This window comes from Phodopus roborovskii, unplaced genomic scaffold (assembly GCF_943737965.1).
Source record: "Phodopus roborovskii unplaced genomic scaffold, PHOROB, whole genome shotgun sequence".
NCBI lineage: Eukaryota > Metazoa > Chordata > Mammalia > Rodentia > Cricetidae > Phodopus > Phodopus roborovskii.
In genome coordinates this window covers 10,471,378-10,493,288 of record NW_026126563.1, presented here as the reverse complement: position 1 = coordinate 10,493,288, position 21,911 = coordinate 10,471,378, and the positions used below count along the sequence as shown (strand labels likewise).

At 40.6% G+C, this 21,911-nt stretch overlaps 1 protein-coding gene across 3 annotated transcripts in view; it reads left to right on the top strand.

Moving 5' to 3' along the window:
* Positions 1-19,371, top strand: part of Smad2 (SMAD family member 2) — a 51,814-nt gene extending 32,443 nt beyond the window's left edge. For 2 of the 3 annotated variants that reach the window (XM_051201982.1, XM_051201983.1), the window contains exons 3-11: positions 4,107-4,196; positions 5,182-5,375; positions 6,119-6,253; positions 9,280-9,354; positions 15,323-15,376; positions 15,677-15,889; positions 17,541-17,678; positions 17,861-18,005; positions 18,686-19,371. In XM_051201982.1, coding sequence (XP_051057939.1) covers positions 4,107-4,196; positions 5,182-5,375; positions 6,119-6,253; positions 9,280-9,354; positions 15,323-15,376; positions 15,677-15,889; positions 17,541-17,678; positions 17,861-18,005; positions 18,686-18,809 — 1,168 coding nt within the window. In that variant the 3' untranslated portion in view covers positions 18,810-19,371. The remainder of the gene's footprint in view (positions 1-4,106; positions 4,197-5,181; positions 5,376-6,118; positions 6,254-9,279; positions 9,355-15,322; positions 15,377-15,676; positions 15,890-17,540; positions 17,679-17,860; positions 18,006-18,685) is intronic. The other variant, XM_051201984.1, reaches the window with a different exon arrangement.
* Positions 19,372-21,911: the final 2,540 nt, after the last annotated feature.

The following is a 21,911-nucleotide window of genomic DNA, read 5'->3' as shown; positions in this document are numbered from 1 at the left end:
AGACAAGTCCCCAGCGCCTCCCGAGGCCTTGCTCACAATCCCAGGTTACTCAGCTTCAAGAGAACCTGCCCTCCTTCCTCTTGAGATGGCCACCAAGATACAACTCAGATGTTGAAACTGCCAGATGATAAATGGACAGATTAATCATGTTTCTTAGTTGAGGCACTCAGTAATATTACGTTAATGGGCTTCAATATTTACAGTGTACCATAGACATAAAAAGAAGTAAGTGGTGTCCAATAGATGGAGACTATCTGAGGGCTGGGAAATGGTTTCGTGGGTTAAAGTGTTTGCCACCAGGCCTGAGAGGCAACAACCTGAGCTCAGTGCCCAGGGCTGACTCATGGGGTGAGGGAGAGAATGACTTCCACAGAATGGCCTCTGACCCTCCACATGGACATCGGTGGACATGCATGTGTGTGCATGTGCATCATAAATGCATAAAGTAAAATGTAAGAAATACTAAAACCTGTTGGAGGGTTTGCATAAAGATATTGGGGCAGAGCAGTCCTGTAGGGGAAGGAGAGTCTTTGAAAAGTGAGCCCTGAACAGTAGAGCTCAGCCTTGTTACACTGTCTCAGAAAATTCTAGGTTAAAACCATAAACCATGTTTTAAGAAAACATAGGGAGCCCGTACATTTTATATTTGAGGCTTGGAAGTGAGTAGACTCTCTCTTTAAAAGACACTGATCTCAAGAGAAAGTTGGGCTCAGCTGTGTTGGTGTTAAAGCAGCTCACCAGAAGGGTGCTTCAAAAAGAATAGGCCAGAGTGGGAGAGAAACAATTATGAAATGTATTTTTGAAAGAAGATTAAATGCAGAGTTGATACAGGATTCTATAATTCAGTAGTGAAATATGAGAGGCTCAGGTTTTAAATTGACAGATTTGGATATGTCACAAAAGATACAAAAGGCCAGTTGGGACAGGGAAATGCAGTATCATTATTCACTAGAAAACAACTCAAAAGGAAAGGAAATACCACAATGTACTCACCAGAATAGTTAAATAGACTGGAGTACATCCACCCAGGAAGAAGAGCTGTCCATTTTCAGTAAAGCTGAGCATGCATCTGGTTACATCTTAAGAGTTCTAGGTAGTTAACTCAATGCCAGCCAGAAACTCTGTCCACAGTGGATGCTTGTAGCAGCTTTAGGCCTAATGGTTACAGCCTGGCAGCAGGTGAGGTTTATATCAATCAGAAAACAGGGACTAAAGAAACTGGTCTGTTCAGGGGAATGGAAAGCTCAGCAAACTCATATAGAAAGAATTGTGTTCCACGTTACCATAGGTGAATCTCAAAACCACTGTGCTGCATGAGTCAGGTTGAACCCCAGAGTGGAGTGCACAGTATGTAAGTCCATTTCTGTGACACTCTGGAAGACCCCTTGTTGGCAAATATACTTTTCAGGTGTGTGACTTTGTTTATGCTGTGTTTGTTTAACTCTGTGAAGCTGTGTTACTGTGCCTGTCTAAAACACCAGATGGTCAAAGCTGTGATTTGAGAAAATTGACCTAATTGAAGTTCTTCAACTTTGCTGGAGTGGCGTCTGCTCCTCGTTACTGTGTTCTTATGTCTGTCTGCTTTTTAGCCGAGGAGGCTTTGTGATACAGTCTCTCCTGTGACTGATACAGCCTTCTTTGTGACTCCTATTTATTGTGTGTTATGCTTGGAGAACCTTGTCTGTATCATAAAGTCTATAAATTAGGGCTGTGTATCTTTTGTGTGCTTTTGTATTTAGTTATGCTAAAGCTGTTTCTTTAATAATTACACACACTCTAGTTGCCTTGCACGTGTTGTTACAAAGTGGATCTGTTTTAGAGTGTTTTCGTGGCTGGGTGTGGTGATGTATAACCACAACCCCCCTTCAGCCTCCCAAGGGCGGGGTTGTATGTTTCAAGCCAGCCTGAGCTTACATATAAAACAAACAAACCAACACACAAGCAAACATTTTACTAGCTAGAATTAATGTTTTTAAATAAACTTTCCAGTTTGAGGGAGTAGAGCCGGTGAGAGCCGTGAGCTGTGGGGTGGCGTGATGGTAGTCAGAGGCTGAAGCAGACTAAGATCTGCATCGATGCACAGCTGGCCTTCATGATCTTCCATGACTCTTTAGCCCTTGTCCTATTTCAGGCCCAGTGGAGTACAGCCAAAGTGCTTTGCGCCCTAGGTTCTGGTTCTTGTTCTCAGAGGAACCTGAGTGAGAAGTTCTTTAATGCTATGACAGAATAGCCTCCAGTTACTCTGTTACTGTCCCTGTATTGTTTTCAAAGAAAGCATCAACTGTATACTATTCATTTCAGTTGAGAGTCACAAGAGGAAGGTCTAAATTATTCTTTAACTTCTTGGCTTTTTCTTTTCTTGTTTTTTGGTAGTGTGGTGATGTTTGTACTGTTAAAAAGTGAGACTATCGGGCTGGAGAGATGGCTCAGAGGTTAAGAGCACTAGCTGCTCTTCCAGAGGTCATGAGTTCAATTCCTAGCAACCACATGGTGGCTCACAACCATGTATAATGAGATCTGCATGCTTGCAGAAGAACACTACATGTAATAAATAAGTCCTTTTTTTTTCTTTTTAAGTGAGACTATCTGAAATCCCAGGGCAGGTCAGGAACATGTCTAAGTATGCTCTTCTCTGTTCCTCTGTTCCAGTCTTTTTCTCCCCACTTTTCCACCAGCGGTTCAATTCCAGTTAGTGTGTACTCAAAAGTCAGGGTGTCCTGCAGCCGAGTAGCTGTTCCCTGGGTCAGTCTAGACCAGTGCTTCCCAACCTGTGGGTCATGACCCCTGGGGAGGGGGTGGAAAGACCCTTTCTTAGGGGTCACCTCAGACCATCAGAAAACAAAGATATTTACATAATACGGTTCATAACAGTGGCAAAATCGCAGTCGTGGAGTAGCAACAAAAATAATTTTGTGGTGGGGGATCTCTGCATCGTGAAGAAGTCTATTGAGGGTTGCAGCATTAGGGAGGTTGAGAGCCGCCCCTCAGACTGTCCCTAGCCACGGGGAGCCGGTGTCCGTCCCCTGTTGCCCTTGTTGATTTCACTAACGGTGAGCACATGTGAAACTAATCAGTCCTTTATGTTTAAAGGTTATTAGAAATGCCTCTTTTTTCTCAAATTTTGCTGACTTTGGTGATATGTGTGAAGTGGAATTGTGTCTCAAAAATGATATTTGACTGATTTAAAAAGTAATGGCTTCATAGCTGAGAGACAAGGCCATCAAAAAACTCCATTCTGAAAGTTCCCTTTAAATTCTCCCGTGTGCCCATAGGCCAGTGGTTAGGTGAGGTAGACTTTGTGCTTCAGGGAAAATAGGGTGAGTTGTCTTTGATGTTCCTATGTTCTGGAAAGATGTGAAAAGAAAGTTTAAGATGTGTTATATTAGAATGACTTTAGTTTATCTACTGTGCTGTGCTCTCTGTAGATGACGGCAGGAAAGCAATTAGAGCTCTCAGTGACAATGAATCTCTTTAAGTAATACAAACAGATAACCCGGAAGTCTTCACTGTGGGCATGTCTGGTTTGTTTATTTTACGTATTCAGTTTTGAAACGGGTCTCATAGGCCAAGCTGGCCTTGAATTTACTGGGTAGCCTAGGCAAACATTGAACTCCTGTTCCTCTTACTGGTATCCTCCAAATGCTGGGATACTGGTGTATTACCACACTCAGATGATACTTACTTACTTTCAGTGGGACGTTTTTCTGTATTAAAAGTACCAGTTGATAGCTGTTTGTAACTGAAGTTGCTGCTTTTTAAACTTGAGTAATGAAAGAAGCCTTGTTACTTGGGTTGATAGCGTAGGATCTCTTTGAGTAGAGGAAATTCGAAAGGACATTGTAGGTATGATATCATTAGGTTAGCAAGCATTGATGTTCACATATAAAAACATAAATCATAACTTATCTGGAGTCACATGTTCCATTTTATTGGCTTCCTTCATGTAGAAAATATAGTGGCCAGCAGTGACCTGTGGTGGGTGAGGCCATGTATATTTTCTGGGTGAAGGAAGTATTCTGTACATTCTCCATGCTTTGCATCATGGTACTTTGAATAACCATGCTTCCATGTTCACATCAACTTTTTGTTTTTCAATTTATGCACAGCACTTGCTCTGAAATTTGGGGACTGAGTACAGCAAATACGGTAGATCAGTGGGATACAACAGGCCTTTACAGCTTCTCTGAACAAACCAGGTGAATATGCTGCCCCTGTGGAACCCTAGAGACCTGTGGGAGGGTGTGCTTTGGAAGACCTCAATGGGCTTGCTTAGTGTAACTTGCCTAGGATGTTAACTTACTGTAAATAAGGCAGAGCATGTAAAATATCTGCTTGCCAGCATTAAAAGTATATTAAATGTTTCAGCTGATGTTTTGATCAATGCAATTTTAGTTTTGACTCTTCAGGTTATTGTGTCCCATAAAAAATAAGACCTTTTTATATCTATATATTCATTGTAGTCCAAGATTAGACTAGACAAATTTGTTACTGGCCTAATTTTTAAGTAAATACATGACTAGTTTTTCCTAAATTTCTTGTTGATCTCATCTTTATACTAGTATTTGACGAACCGCTCACATCACAATTAACCGTAGGCTAACCTATTTTTCTGTCATCTTTTTTTTAAAAATCACTTCATTCTCTTTTAAGCACATTAGTATTTGTCCATTCCATCTCACATTCATCACCATCTGCATTTCTGTGTGAGCTTCATAAATAAGCCTGAGACCAAAATCACACTTGAATAACAAGTTACATTAGTCCAAGTAAGTTACTGTCACATCATTGTTGATATTTATAACCATTTTCATACTACTTCCTTTTTTTGACAACCAGTTGCTTCAGAATTAATGCCTTTGAAAGTTTAGCTTATTAAGAATAGACCTTGATGAAGTTTCCAAGTGTAACCCATGGCACTTTGTGGACCGCTTGCCCGTGAGGCTGGCCTCCCACTGGCATGTGAGTTGCTGTAGGCACACTGATAGGAAGGAGTTAGGTGCTGGTGCAGCTGCTTCCCCAGCAGGGCCAGCCAGAGTGCACTGTTCTTCCTGGGTATTGCCAAAGCTAACGTAATGGCCGTGGTTGCCTTCATTGTGCTCCTAGTGTATTAATTACCCCTTTTCATGACACCTAGTCTCTCCTTGTAAAAATGTCCTCCTCTTTCCCCTTGCTTCCGAATAGGTCTCTTGATGGCCGTCTTCAGGTTTCGCATCGGAAAGGATTGCCACATGTTATATATTGCCGGTTATGGCGCTGGCCAGACCTTCACAGTCATCATGAGCTCAAGGCAATTGAAAACTGCGAATATGCTTTTAATCTGAAAAAAGATGAAGTGTGTGTAAATCCTTACCACTACCAGAGAGTTGAGACACCAGGTAGGAAAACTGTAGGTGTTTGTTTTGTTTTCCTGGTTTTAAACTAAAAGGCTGACTCAGGCTAGTACTGCTTGTGCCTCAGGGAAACTTTAATGGAAAATTGTAATAACTACCTTAAGTTGAATATGTCATTTGGTAGGAGTTTTAAATGCTTTCTTATGTTTTTTAAACTTTTATGGAAAAACCGTCTTGGAGAAAGGGACATGTCCATTTCTTGGGAGCTTACTCTGTTGGACAGCCAGGTGGGTATCCAGGAAGTCCCACAGACTTGCAGTCGCCGAGAGTTGTCCATGTGTCTCTCTGGTACCTGCTTCCACACGTGCTTGCGTGACAACACTTTTAGAAAAGTAACAGAATAAAGTTTATATTAGGACTTTGAATTTAATGAGCTAAAAAAAATACCCGATGTTTTTAGAAAAAATTTTAAATCTGACTTTAGTGATGACGTTTCCTCACATATAATAGAATTTTATAAATTCTTATGGTAATATCGTATTGACAGGGTCACTTTGTTCCCCAAAGTACAAGATAAACATTAACTTGGAAACTTAAACGGTGAATTATGCAAGTCGACTCCATGACGAGATATGTCAGGTTCTTAGTGCCGTTATGCTATCAGATAGGTATGCCGAGACTTTGAGAAGTGAAGCAACTGCCTTTTGTGTTGAGCACTTTGGGGAGGCCGCCCGCCCCCCTCCCTTGCACTCTTGCAGCTAATGCAGATCTCTCGCCCACCCCTGCAGTTTTACCTCCAGTATTAGTGCCTCGGCACACAGAGATCCTCACAGAACTGCCGCCTCTGGATGACTATGCCCACTCCATTCCGGAAAACACTAATTTCCCAGCAGGGATCGAGCCGCAGAGTAATTACATCCCAGGTATTTTTGCCTTGAAAATCTCTTAAAAGTTAGGTAAACAGCAATCTTGTAACAAATGGCATGTGTTAGCGATGCCATTTCAAATTTCAGAATGTTCTTGACTCTGGACGGAAGAGTCTGATTTGGTGGGTGATGATTTTGTGCAGTGCCTACATCCAACTCATTAAACAGTTTATTTGGATAGAAGGTTTACTTTTTATTTTATTTTATTTTGCAGTGGCTTTAAACAAAGTATTCTGAGAAGTAGGAAAAAAGATCATAGTAAGGTTGTCTGGGGTAGAGAAGTGCAGAATGTAAGCAGAGTGTGCGTGTCCCTGTGCAAACATGATCACACTTCTGAACGGTCATTCCCATGGGGAATTGGTGATGCTTATGGTGGTTAAACTCTTGGGACATGTAATAGTATTATAGATAACACATTGTAAAAGAGGAAATGCTTGATTATGTTTCTCCTGGGCCTTAGTTAATTCTGCTTGGGGGGGGGGGATGAATTACTTCAACTACATGGTTCTCAAATTCTACCATAAGAACAGTGGAGTGTGTGAGGTATGTGTGCACATGTGTGAAGGGAGGGGACAACTTTGTGGGTCCAGTTGTCCCCTTTCACCTTTACAGGAATGCCGGGGTCGCCAGACTCACGTGGCAGTCCCTGTACCCACTCAGCCATTTCACTGGAGCTCAGGTTCTGCTCTTGTTTTATGTGGGCCAGTGGTGTTTCACAATTCAGTACCAACTCCTACAGCTTTTTTCTGTTTCTAGCAAAAACAGCTACTTATTCTTTTGTTTGTAGAAACCAATTGGGAATTACTTGTGTTCTGAATTTTTAATGTCTCCCAGTCCCTGCCTGCCTGCCTCTCCCCCCCCTTTCAAGTTTTTTCCCTCCTAATCCAACTTTTATTTTATACAATAGAAGCATGCGGGGAATCAAAGACTTTTATTTGGTGTATTCCTGTATGAAATGATATTTTTTCATTAATTTTTAAATTATTAAGAAAAAAATGAGTTTTGCTTGTCTTAATAGCTCATGTAAGTATTGGTTTATTTCAAAAGTCTAGGTGTCCTATGCCACCCCGCCTCTAGGCTCCAGGTGCTAGTACGTAGAAACTTTTTGTGACATTAGTAAGGAAGAGATGATAAAATCATAGTACAGTGTAGTAAGGGGAAAAGAGAAGAGTCATAAAAGGAGACGTTTCCATTTTTGGGAGAATTGAGTGTCTTTTATAAACTGGCTAGGAGTGGCGTGGGAGTGTATGTGTGTGTGACATGAAGTGAAGTATTGAAATCTTTTATGTGGCAGCTGTTGTTACTTCATAATGCTAATAAATTAAAGTGTAAGTGCATCAAGGTCTTCTGAGACATGCACCAAGAAATTACTTGCAACATTATTCAAAATGCTTACTTGCCTGATACTAAAAGGTTTATTTAGATGTTAGTGTTTCATAAAGTAGCAAATTAGAAGTGAATTATACCAGTTTTTCTGGTCACAGGCTCTCTAGCTCAGTAACAGCAAAACCAAAGAATTTACTTTTGTTCCATTTCAAAATAATTTCTTCAGAGTTTTTATTTTTATTATTTTATATATAATACATGTGTCTATGCATGTGAGTGCAGGTGCCCACTGAACTCGGGTTCTCTGCAAGGACAATACCTGCTCTTAACGGCTGAACTATTGCCCCAGCCCCGCAAAAGAACTTTTAACATCACTTAAAAGCTGATAGCTTATCAGCTTATAGAGAAATAATAATGGAGGATGATAGGAAAATAGAATGAGGGGCTGGAGAGATGGCTCAGAGGTTAAGAGCACTGGCTACTCTTCCAGAGATCCTGAGTTTAATTCCCAGCAACCACATGGTAGCTCACAACCGTCTATAATGAGATCTGGTGTCCTGTTCTGGCCTGCAGGCACACATGCTGCGCACTCACACATAAAACACAAATCAATCAATCAATCAATCGATCAATCACACATGCTGCGCACTCACACATAAAACACAAATAAATAAATAAATAAATAAATAAATAAATAAATAAATGGGGGGGGGAGAAATGGAATGATATAAAATGTCTTAGAGTTGGGCTGTTTCCATCTTAGACCTTTGAGACACTGGTGCTCAGACTAGCAGAGATCAGCTTTTTAAATTTTCTTAGTTTTAATCTTTAGTGTGTAATGATATTAATTATTTATTGTTTGAATCTATAAAGATACTTTGTTTTTTAAATTTCAGTATAAACATTTTTATATCCTGACTTCTAAATGAGAATAGAGGGCAGTTTGTAAATCTTTTGAACTTTTCCCCTTAAAATCACAAATGATAAAATTGTATTCATGTTTTTATTATCTTTGAAATTTACTCAGTTATTTAGGTGCCTCCTGAATGTAAACATTTTATTCAGAAAATGTGTTGAAAATGATGTTAGAATCCCAATATTTTCAACAAGTACTTTATTTTTGTTTCTGTTTCAATTATTTAGAGTTGTTAAACAATTAGATACCCAGGAAGGGTGGTGGTGGGAGCTTTTTCAGGTAGGATTCAGGGTAGGTCAGTCCTGAGTCATGCTTCTCTAACCTGCCCGGTACAGTAGAGTGTAATATGAAATTGCAGCTGTGTGTACATCAGTCTTTGCCCAGTATCCAACCATGCATGGTTTCCACTTGTTAAAAAACCTGAGAGTACTAATGTCTTTGAATCCTGTGGACAGGCATCTTTGAAGTTAGGTTTTTGGCTGTTCCAGAATATTTACACATGAGCCAGAGGGTAAATAATGTCTTAAGAAAATATGCCAGGAAAGCTGGGTTTTGCTACAGGCCTGCTTTAGGGATTTACCTGCAAGATACAGATTAGGACCTTAATTGCAAATCCACTTTTGCTTTTTATAACGATGTGTATGTATACGCATACATATAACTGTATCCAGTTTTGCTTTTTATACATACTTTTTTGGTTTTCTCATTGCATGTATTTGATAGCTAGGAGAAAAAGCTGAAATTACATGAACTATGCTTGATTTGTTCTAAACTTTTGTAGAAACGCCACCACCTGGATATATCAGTGAAGATGGAGAAACAAGTGATCAACAGTTGAACCAAAGTATGGACACAGGTAAATAAGACCTTAGTAATCATCGAGTCCACTTTCTTTGATAGCAGAACACATCACTAGATTTAGCTAACTAGATCAAGAATTTTTGAGAATAAAATTTGATTTTGGGGCCTAGTAAGATGGCTCAGTGGTTTAAAGACGTTTGCTGCTGTGACAACTGGAGTTTGAGCCTCAGGACCCACAGAGCGCACCATTAAGGCACATGGCCACACAGTAGCCACCCATCAGTGTGAAGAGGACTGTTGCCGGCTCTTCCTCCCATCTTCCGGGTCTGAGCTGTGCAGGGACAACGCTGTCGTGAAAATGAACATCTGCCACCCTGCACGGTTGAAAGTACTCAATGCTTTTACCCCCAAGTGCTCTATACTGCTGTTAAAGTTTTAGTACCTCATGAGTAAGTAACTCTCATAAAAGACCATAGTCATCCTACTGACATTTAAGACTAAATCGAGAACAGAAGAGGGGGCCCAGGTTTTTTGTGCTTCTTTAACTTACTAGTAAACTATTTACACAAGATACCTTGTTTCTGATCTAAGTTTGAGTAATTTTTGATAATTAGCTATATCCCGAAGCTTTAAGCTATTTGTTAAATAATAGACTCTGTAGCTCAGGGGAGGCGAGGAGGGAACCCTTGAAAGTGCGTTGATGTCATTGCCTAGTTTGGTTTATCCAACCTTTCTTACCTTAAGGGTTAGTTAGTGTCCTAGTCACTATTCTGTTCCTGTGAAGAAACCCCATGACCAAAGCGATTACCTGGGGGCTTGCTTACCACTTTAGAGGGTTAGGCCGTAGGCATCATGGCAGGAATCATGGCTGCATGGAGGCACGTGCTGGGGCAGTAGCTGAGGGTGACATCCCGCTCGTAGAGTGGGGGTGGGGGTGGGGGGACCGGACTGGGAGGGGGGAGGGCGAGAGAGAGAGTGTCAGTGGGACCGATTCTTCCTCAAACCCCCACAGTTAGTAATCCAAAGTTGCTTGAAACTGTGTGGCTCAGTCTACCCTCTGACTCAGATCCTCTTGCCATAGCCTCCAAGTGTTGAATTACAGGCACTAGCCACCTTCTCTAAGATAAACAAAATCATTATAAGTGAATTGATGTGCGAGGGGGAGAGCATTCTATCAAGTCTGTTGTTTGACTCCTTCCATATGTTAAATGCCCAGGAAAGATGTGTCTGCTATAGCTAATATTTATGTCTGACTGTGAAGGTGGTAGATAGAAAGATGATACTCTAATGGACATTGGAAATAGCATGTAATGCACATGATGCTTGGCTTTTCAAATACGTATCCTTGACACTCAGTATTCTTTACTGAACTGTATCTTTGCAACCTGGTAGGTAGCCATGACCATGGCATTGAAAGTGGGTAGCGTATAATGATGAACATCGTATATCACAAGTGAAACAGTATTTCACACTTCTGGATATCTGCATTACAAACATGACTACAACAACTATTAGTGAAGTTGTGGAAAAACTGGAGCGCTCATGTATCACTGATAAGAATTACGTTGTTGTAACCATTTTAGAACAGTTGATTATTCTTCAAAAATTAAATACAAGATACTACGTAGTCCCATCATTTCACTCCTAGATCTATACTCAAGAGAATTTAAACAGGTCCACGTAAAACTTGCAAGAATGTTTGTGTTGTAAACATTACACATTTCATTTCACAAGTGGAAACAGCCCAGATGTCCTACCACATTTTGAGTGGCTGAACAACATGAGGTATGTCCCTACAGTGAAAGTGTGGCTAGAGAGAGAGAGAGAGAGAGAGAGAGAGAGAGAGAGAGAGAGAGTGAGTGAGCGCGAGCGCATGGCTCTGCTGGTACCTGTGAGAGTAATGCTAAGCCACTCAATTGTGGTACTTTGTTATAGAAGTTATAGTTGGCTAATATAAAACTAATAAGGTCCTGAGAATGTATAACTAACATTGATAACATTTAATAGTTTTTAAACTTTGTAGAACTTAATTTATTGTCCTTTTTAAATTTTTTTTTTTAAGCTTTTAGGCAGGACCACAGTCCTAGGCCCATAATCACACAGGATGGCCCGAAACCCACCGTCCTGCCTCAGCTTCAATTACAGGCATGTACTACCATGCCTAGCCACGTTGCAGTTTTTAAGCACACACAAGACTTTGAGATGACAGGATAAAGTTAACTAGAAAATAAGCTACAGGTTTTTTCTTACAAGCCAGTCCTGTACTTGGAAGCCACATGAAGGCGAGAGATGAGCAACTACAAAGTTGCCCTTTGACCTCCTTATGCACCATGGCACACGTGTCACATACACAATGTTTTCTCTGAGGTAAAATAGCAAAATTTTGTATTATGTTTACAGAATGAATACATGCATTATTCCCTACTCAGGAGGCTGTTAACTCAATATTTTATATATGTTCTTTATCTGATAGAAAAAGTTCTGTTTGTTAAATTATTGATTGTGGTGATAGAAAATTTCAGATTCTCATGCATGCTAGGCAAGCCTATTACCAACTCCATTCTCTCAGTTCACCTTCTGTATTCTGAGAGATGGAGTCTCCATAGTGATTTTTCTAATGCTAGTGTTTGCTCAGTGTGGGCTTGATGGGATGCTTTTGCGTGTGTGCGTGCATAGGTCACTGTAACTGTAGCTAGGTGGGTTTAGTCCTCTGTTTGCTTCCTGTAGACTGTGCATCTGTTTTTGCTCGTTTATGACTGTGGCTTTGTAGCACAACCATCATATTCAGCATGCAATACTGAGTCTGGCTTTTTTTGGGGGGGTATTTACTCAGGTGAATTGAAAACTTAACATCCTCCACACAAAAATGTGACCTTGGTTGCTTATAGCAGCTTGATTCATAATTTTGAAAATTTGAACACAACTAAGATGTTGACAAATTGTGGTACGCCCAGACAGTGTCATGTCACTCAACGTGAGGACGAAATGACAACGTTGGTGAAACTTTAGATCCATAAACTAAATGAAAAAATGGGTCTGTGCAGGCTACAGACTGTGCAGCCTCAACTGGCTGGCATTCTGAAAAGGCAGCCCACCTGAAAACAGGCAGGAGTTTAAGGTTCTAGAGAAAGAAGAATTGAATGGGTAAAGCTGTAGGGCAGTGAGGCTGATGTCTGTGATAGTACAAATGGAGGATGTGTATTATACATTTGTCCAGATCTACAGGTAATAAACACAAGAGTGGCCTTGTAAAGACTGTGGAGCCTTGATAACAATACATCTAAGTATGTTTCACAGTTGTAGCATATCTGCCATTGGGGGTATGGGATCGTGGGTACAGTGACAGGTATATATGAGACTTTTCTTTTTATACTTGATATTCAATTTTGCCATGACCCTAAAAATATTCTAGAAAGAAAATTGAGGCTTTTTTGTTTGTGTTTGATCAAAGATAAACTAAAGTAGATCTCCAAACTGGAAAGCTTACAAATACATGGCGTTTATAGGAACTGGTCTAAATTTAAAACTACATAGAACTCAAAAAAGGGAGAAAAGATAGTAATTAATAGAAAAAAAAGTGGGTAAAAGTAAGAATATACTTCTTTTTTTAAAAAAAAAAATGGTAAAAGAATCGTTCTTTTAAGGCTGTTATTTTGGCAGATACTACCACAGAGTGATTGTGCAAAAAAATAGGAACTTGTGTGTTCTTGGTAGGACTAAACTCTTTGGTAGCGAGCCTTGACACTTAAAATAACACACACTGCTTCCTTTCTGAGAAATTCATCCTACAAATGCACACAAACTTGTAAGCAAAGTATTACACAAGTATTTCTCTAGATGCTTTAGCTGCAGACAGACATTTCCTGTCCCATAGCCAGACTGCTCAGTGGCATTTACAACATAGATGGTGCATTGATCAGTTACTAGTTGTTTAATGTTTTCTAAAAAGATTGTCTTATTTGCTTGTTTTAAGTGTTAGAATTTATAATGACCCTTTCTTTTGTCACACTTGACACAATTAACAAATAGCCAAGTATTTCATAGTGTGTAAATGTTAAAAGGTGGGAATGGTTGGGCAGCCCCTCCAATCCAGTTGTTTGTATCTGCTTCAGGAAATACCATGCATTTCAGTTCATTGTTCCAAGCATATCTTGACCTTTCTCATTTGTACCTGTTGTGATTCGCCAACATGTTTTTCAAAATGAAGAAAATGTGTGATTGTGTAATATAATTGTTTTCTAAAAAATAGTGCTTGCCAGTTTTTCAGTCTCTGATTGTGACTGTGTCTGTGGTAACTGCCTCTCATCCGTGTCCCCTGCTAAGCGTGTGCTGTTTGTGTGGGTGAATGGTGCAGAGTGTTGCACTCTGGGCTCCCTTGTCTGTGTCCTGTGACACACATTTGCAGCAGGGAGCTGCCTGTGGAGCATGCTCCCTTTGAAGCTTTGCCTGAATGTGTAAAGGCTGCTGCTTATGGGGTTGGTGTTGTTTGTGATTGTAGTGAGAATATTTAATATTTAAAACAAATGTAGTTAAGTTCTGCTTCTATGGCTTTCGCCCCTCAGTTTATGTATTTGTGCCTTGCATTTTCTGGATTAGATTTAGAATATTTACATAGAACAGGGAAAAATTGGATATTTTTCTAAGAAAATAAAATTTAGTATAGCCAATTTCAATAAAGAACTAGAGTTGACAGAATAAAGAAATCACTCCTGTTTGTTAGAATTTTACAGAATTCTACTGAACTCTTAAATAGTATGCTGTGAAAATGCAATTAAAGTTGTTACAGAGCATAGAAAATGGCATAAATCTAAACTGCCACAAGTCTGGTCACACGTCTCATGTGTTCACTAATTCTTATTAGTCTTACTCAAGATTGATGCAGGAGTTCTGAAGAAGTGATTTATTGTTTTAGCTCCAAGCAAGCCAGGTGTCCTGCCTTGTGGGAACACCTTGCACACTATACAGACAAGTGTACACATTCTCAGAGCTGTTTTATTAGCCGTGGCATGAGTCCTAAGTGCTGCATTATCAGAATTAGAATGGAGTCACCAAACAAAACTAAATGAAAATTTCCATTTGAGACAGGGTCTTTTAGTCTGGAATGGTGGCACACATCTTGAATCCTAGCATTCAGGAGGCAAAAGCAGGAGAATTTCTGTGAGTTCAAAACCAGCCTTGTCTGCACAGTGAGTTTCATGACAGCCAGAGCTACATATTGAGACCCTGTCTCAAAATAAAAAGACAAGGTCTCTGGTAACCTACCCGTGCTAGTTTCTGCCTTGCTCTGTAGCTGAAGCTGCCTGAAATCCCTGTCTTCTGTCCCGCTTCTGCTTCCTAGCAGGTGAGATTACAGCCATGCACCACCACCCAGGCTAACACTCACTTGTGCAGACTATGCGTTCACCAGTTGTCAGCGATACCGGGGTGGTGTGCATGGGGATGTATGTGGGTAAACCTTTGTGGATGATAATTTAGCTAGGGTCTATCAAAATTGCAAAGGCACCAACCCTCTGACCTGATACTTTTTGAGTTCTTTTCACAAAAACTGGGACCATTCAGAGGTGTAAGATCAGTTGCAGTCTTGGTTCTTAAGATGAACAGTCAACTGTCATTAGTGTACCACAATGTAACTTTAGGCTGCCAGCTGATATAGGCTGATAGAGGAGCAATATAGAAAGTCAGCACAAATGGTTTCTAATGAGATAACTCATGCAGATGTTTAGAACTGCTAGTTTCTGAACATCTGAAAAGATACCCAAAGAGCTGTTAGTAGTGGGCTCCTCTGGGTGGCAAGGAGACAAGTCAGTTTATGCCACGAGGAAGAAACAAGTTATTCAGTTCTTAACCTTGTGTACCTCATTTGTTGCAGTCCCAAGTTAAACTAAAATCAGTCATATATTTTAAATCTTGGGGTGTAGTTATCTGTGTATTTATTATTGTTGAAAAAGTCAGAACCATTTTTGTTGTTAACTTGCTGGTAAGTTCTGGAGGAACGTCAATGTCCTTTTCTTCCTCTGATTTAGGCTCCCCAGCTGAGCTGTCTCCTACCACTCTCTCGCCTGTCAATCACAGCTTGGGTAAGTTGCTGTTACTTCTTGCTGTTTCACTAGGTTAAGGAAAGTCCTCTCCAGAAATTACTTTTTATGTGTATCCAAAAAAAAAAAAGGAAAGAAAAGAAAAAGGAAAACAGAAACAAAATTATTCAGATGGTTTGTATTAGTGACTTTAGGAAGAATTAATCTAATGTGTCGGTATTGCTCTCTGCTGACAGGGGTTTCTGATGTTTTGATGGGTGTTTATTCAGGATGTGTATTATAAATTGTCATGTCTATTCCTCTTGTGCTCTTCCTTATGGTACATTTCTCCCTTTACTTCAGACTTGCAGCCAGTTACTTACTCAGAACCTGCATTTTGGTGTTCAATAGCGTATTATGAACTAAACCAGAGGGTTGGAGAGACCTTTCATGCATCACAGCCCTCGCTTACTGTAGATGGCTTTACAGATCCATCAAACTCAGAGAGGTTCTGCTTAGGTTTGCTCTCCAACGTCAACCGAAATGCTACTGTAGAAATGACAAGAAGGCATATAGGTATGTTTTATTTTCTTTGTGTGGAAAAAATTTAATTTACTCATAATGTAAGCAATATGTGGTGTTAGATCAAAAGCTTATATGGAAAAGCCCAACTTCATCTCCCTCCGTGAATCCCTTTAATAGAGCCTTGGTGATTCTTAATGTGCAAACTTTTGTCTTCCGATTCTGTTTGTATTTGGTACTTTGATAGTGAAGTCTTTTGATAAATACATGTTAAAGCGATTAGCTTGCTCAGTCTTCTTTTAGTTTAAAAAAAAAAAAAAAAAGGCAGTGTTTTGTAGTGATTTGTTTTCTCGTCCCTCTCCTCTCTGTGATTTTAAGTATAATTGAGAATACAATCTGGGGCTTCAGAATATAAAGGAGATCTTGTAGCGCCAGGGAGAATCTTGGCTCTGTGAGAGGTCAGCACTGCTTTCCCAGTAATACTGAGGCGCGCTGCCTGTTGCTTCACCGCAGCAGGCGGTGGGGTCTCCGGGTCTCCTGGAGCTGCATGGGTAGGGTTGTGAGGAGATAAAATGCAGCCCTGAGAATCCAGACAGCGAAGAAACTGGTCTAACTGAAACATTCCCACTTGCTCCTGATTTAAGCTTGAAAATGGTTATTTCTCACAAGTCTTGTTTGCACTAATAGATTTGTTGTTTTAAGTTTGTAGAACACTGTATTTCAGTTTTCAATCTAATGTGTTAGGTTTCCATGATTATAATCCACATTTACCCAGATTTTCTGGGAACCTTAGTATTTCGTGTTTAACCAGTGAGGTGCAGGTGCTGAGTTTGATCGCTTCTACATCTTAAGCTTCTGCCTGTTTGGGATTAACCACTTCCTCCTGTGAGAAATGATGATGTTGATGTTGATCCTGTGAGGTGATAACGGATGGGGAATGCATTGTTAGCTTTACCTGGCGCTTCCAAATCTTGTTACATTGGTTCATCTTTCATCCAGATGGCACTGCAGATACAGGCTGTCAACAGCCCCCCTGACTTTATCTGCATAGTAAAAATAAAAATTTTCTATTTTTTGTGTTTTATTCAGACATTTGTATTTAAAGAAAATTAGTGGTTTCCTCTGCCCCTACTCATGTCAGGCAATAGTCTAAAAAGTCTACTTTTGTACTTAATTGCTATCTCCCAACTCTGAGCACCACACACACCCCTAGGGGTTTAATCCAGGACTTGTTACACGGGCACTTTGCCCTCTGGGTATACCCTCCAGTTTGAACTGCCACTTCAGTCCTGTCTGAAAACTCTTAACCTAGTATTCGATTGCACTGCAAAGTAGACACTTGCACAGCTGGGTGGATGAGGTACTTTTGAGTCTTTTCTTAATCTAGTGGGCACTTTAAGGGAAATTTGCACAGACATTAACCTTTTCAAAGGTAACCCCGTTTTACGTGACTTTTAAAGCAGCAGGTAATCTGAATGAAGCTGTCTTGCTACTGTATACTTTTTCTATATTGTTGAAATGTTTTTCATGAGTGCTACTTTGAAAAGAATCAAATTATTATTAAAAACTGGTGAAAAATGCTGTAGTGTACTGCAGAGTTACAGTTCAGGAGCTGCCTTAGCATCTGCTTAGAGTTCTTCTAGTTGATTCTCAGGAACCGTGAAGAGGAAGCGCTCTGAAACTAACCTTGTGTGTTTTGTTGTAGGAAGGGGAGTGCGCTTGTATTACATTGGTGGGGAAGTTTTTGCCGAGTGCCTAAGTGACAGTGCGATCTTTGTGCAGAGCCCCAACTGTAACCAGAGGTACGGCTGGCACCCCGCCACCGTGTGCAAGATTCCCCCAGGTATGCCCCACCCCCCACCCGCGTGAGTGACCCGCCATCAGTCTGCTTCATTAACTTTCCCAGTTGCTAACGATTTCAGGGTTAGGGGTTGATTGATGTGCATGCTCCTTTGAAAACATAGGCTCTCTTTAAAGTTCTTTTGTAATAATGACACTTTATGTTTGCCTGTTTACCAATTCTAGGCTGCAACCTGAAGATCTTCAACAACCAAGAATTTGCTGCTCTTCTGGCGCAGTCAGTTAATCAGGGTTTTGAAGCCGTTTATCAGCTAACTCGAATGTGCACCATAAGAATGAGTTTTGTGAAGGGGTGGGGAGCAGAGTACCGGTATGAACCCCGTTCTCAGTTTCTAGTTTCTTCATTGTGGCTATTCATATTCCCTTTTGCATCTTCTGTAATTGATTTATATCTCTTTTCAACATCTTTATGTAAAATAGTAAAAGAAAGGGTTAACGGTGTAGCTCAGTTGGTAGAATATTTGTGTTTCACATAAGTATCTCCCGAGTATACTAATTTAACTTCAAAAGAAAATGTTTCTGTAAGGAATTCTCCGGAGATGGCTCAGTTGGTTAAAGTGCTTGCTATCTAATCTCAGAACTCTTAGAGCCAGCCATGGCTGTGTGTGTCTGTAGCTTCAGGACGGGATGGGGTTGTAGGGTGGGGGACAGATTCTAGCTAGCACAGGGGCCTTCAGGTTCAGTGAGTGATCCTGACTCAAGGGAACAAGGTAAAAAAAAAACAATTGAGGAAGACGCTCAACCCAAACTGCCTCCCAACCCCCTTCTGGCTTCCATATGCATCTGTATACATGCACGCCCATATGACACATCACATAAATGAGTACAACCTCTGAGAAAGGACAAACCTCCTTAGATCATTTTAGCAGTAAAAACCGTTTTCAAGCTAGTAATTCTATACGCAAAGTTAATAGTTATTCTTCAGATAGATTTTATTATATACAGCCTTTTAATTTCTTCGTTGTTTTTTATGTTCTCTCAATCAAACAGGAGACAGACAGTAACAAGTACTCCTTGCTGGATTGAACTGCATCTGAATGGCCCTCTGCAGTGGTTGGACAAAGTATTAACTCAGATGGGATCCCCTTCAGTGCGATGCTCAAGCATGTCATAAAGACCATCATCATTTGAGTCTACCGAAAGACTTCATGTAACAACTCTTCTGTCATAGTATTTGTGTATGATCCCGTGGACTGTTTGCTATCCAAAAATTCCAGAGTGAAAACAGCACTTGAGGTCTCATCAGTTAAAGCACCTTGTGGAATCTGTTTCCTATATTTGAATATTAGATGGGAAAATTAGTGTCTAGAAATGCCCTCCCCAAAGTGGGAAGAGAAGACTTGTTGGGCATAAGACAGTGTCCCAAAGGTTATTAATTACAGTAGTAGTTGTGTATACAGGTAATGTATCAAGACCCAGTATTGCAGTGCTCTGCTGTCTGTATCCATTCTTAGTTGCATAACTGAGGTGTGTGCTGCTTCTTGGTCTAGGCAAGCCTTTATAAAGTTACAGTACCTAATCTGTTATTCCCACCTCGCCGTTATTTTTGTGTCTTTTTTAATATATAATATATATATATATTAAGATTTTCAAATTATCATTTAGAAGCAGATTTTCCTTGTAGAAACTAATTTTTCTGCCTTTTACCAAAAATAAACAAACTTGGGGGAAGAAAAGTGGATTAACTTGGAAATCCTTGACCTTAATGTGTCCAGTGGATCTTAGAAGTCATTCTTTGTGTGTTTATTTCCTGCTGATTTGCATTAGAAGGAAACTCTACTGGAAATTTCCGGGCTCTTCATCCCATTTCTTTTCTGATATAAAACAGTACAGCATGATGTCATTGTGGTAAATAGCTGCACTGATGGCTGCTGGGTAGTTAACCCTGGGTCCAGTGAAGGATTGTGGGGAGTAAGTCTTGTCTTAGATCTAGCTTCTACAGGTGATAACAGACTTTGTGTAACCTGTTGGTCTATTGATCAACTTTTGTCTCAAAACATGAACAGGTGGCAGTATAATTATTTTCAGGGCTATTCTGGAATCATCTTAAGTATGTATTTCCCTCTTCCAAAGCCAGTTTAGTAATAAAGAGTCTTTCTGTAAAGGCAGCTGACCTTCTGCCTTGTACGCTTAACTACCAGGTTGTATTACAGAGCGGGCCTTTGGTAGATGTACTTGCTTCTGCAGATGCGTAGAGTGACATTGGGGTACGGCCAGCAGATAGCGGCCATCTGTTTTCAAAGTGTATTGTGTGTAATTTATAGATGGGATGTTGTATTACCTAATTTCAGAAGTTTAGAGATTGGGAGTTTAGTCTGCAGTTACCTGCAGTCTGAGCAGTGTTGGCTAACCCTGGGTGTGTGGGTCACTGGCCTTTCTGCTCTGCAGGAAGGGACACCAGCTGCTCTGTTAGTCCTCTTCTGCAGCACACAACGGTCATGTCCAGTCTTGACTCCTTTCCTGTTTGCAACTCAGTACAAATGGAAAATACTTCTGATCTCCTTTTTGTAAATTTGAATATTTTTGCAGACAAATACCTTTGGTACTTACTCTTTGAAACCATACATGTATGTACAGGTGTCATTTTTGATGCTTTTCAACATTTGGTTGTTTTCTATTTGATATTTCCCATTTTCCTATATTTGTGTGCGTGTGTATGTGCTCATGTAAATTTGGTATAGTGATTTTTTTATTCAAATATTTTATTGTTCACCTGTTAATGTGCCATGAACTTTCTTAACCTTTGGGTGAAGGTGAACAAGATAGCTCTAGTTCCTGCCTTTGCTGAAATAGCAGTTGATTTAACCCGTGCTCAAGTGTCTGTAGGAGGTAAACAGGGTACTGTCTAGAGAGTGGCAGATAGGAAGCTTCTGGTAGGACACGGGGAAGGCACCTGGGGAAGTGATGCTTGAGCTAACGCCCAAGGGGCGAGCCATGTGAAGAGCCGAAGGTCAGCATGCTGGGATAGCATCAAACCCAAAGGCACCGACAGGCTCACAGACTCGCTACTAGGCATCATAATTAACACCCATACTTGCACGCACCCAAACGTAAAGATGAGAATGGCTCTTAAGTTAATGATTTGTTTTAGGTGGCACTGCTTTGTGATAGGCTGCTTGTCATCTCACTGTAACCTAGTCCTCAGACTTTGTTGTTGTGCACACCTTAATTACACCAGATCAGGGCCACCTTAACAACCCCCCCTCTGTAAAGATTCACCAGTGTGGAGAGCTGCTGTTTGCTCCTGGACTTGTTGCTGCATACTGACTATCTGTCACTCGTCCTGCTGCCGGTTTTATGATAGAGAAAATGTCCTGGGCATCATTGCTGCTGAGCCTGCCGCTCGTTGGAAGTTTTCACAGACTGAAAACCTTGTGCTGTTAGGGGGGAAGTTCTGGGTGCAGCGAGCAGCTCTGAAAGCAGTGGAAGGTTATCAGACATGCTAAACAGAGTGATGGCAACAGTAGGACATGTCTGTGATTCGGGGGCAGGTGTGGTTTTCTGTACAGTATGAAATGGGATTTCCCCTGGGGACACACGTGTATCTGTCACAGTCACAGTGAAAGCACGCATGTGACATGTTCCTCGGTCATGTTTGCTTTCCATGGTAGACGTTACACTTGTCTACCATGACCTAGTTTTTGTTGACTCCCCCCCCCCCCCCCGCACACACACACATTGGTCTTCTGTTGGTTGATTTGATTTAAGTGATATTCATTATTTAGCATCTCCACTCAACAGTGATTGGAAAGTTTTTAACCAGATGAGAAAATTCAACTGGATTAGGCGGTTTTGGAATACCACTGAATTGGGCTCTCTCTGATTTAAAGATGCTTTCCTGCTAGAGTCTGAGCCACACTGGTTGACGCTGACTACGTGAGGTGTACATTGAGTCAGTCAGCATAGTTTCTGATGCCTGTTGTTTGGTTTACCCAGCCACTGTGATTCCGAGACAGTGTCCTGGCTCTCGAGTTGGGCTTAGTCCTGTGGGAATCGCTGTTGCTTTCAGGGCTTGTCACTTTGCCACAAGGAATCTGCATGCATTTTCTTGAGAGCTAAGTCTTCTAATTCTGCACTTTTATCTGTGTTCTAGATGTGTTTGCAGATTGTTTAATATGATCTGGGGTGGCTTGTTCCTTTTTTTTTTTTTTTTGCCTTAATATGCAATTTAGTGTGGTAGTGTAGTTTATGTTTTAAGCTGTCGTTTTTCCCCTTC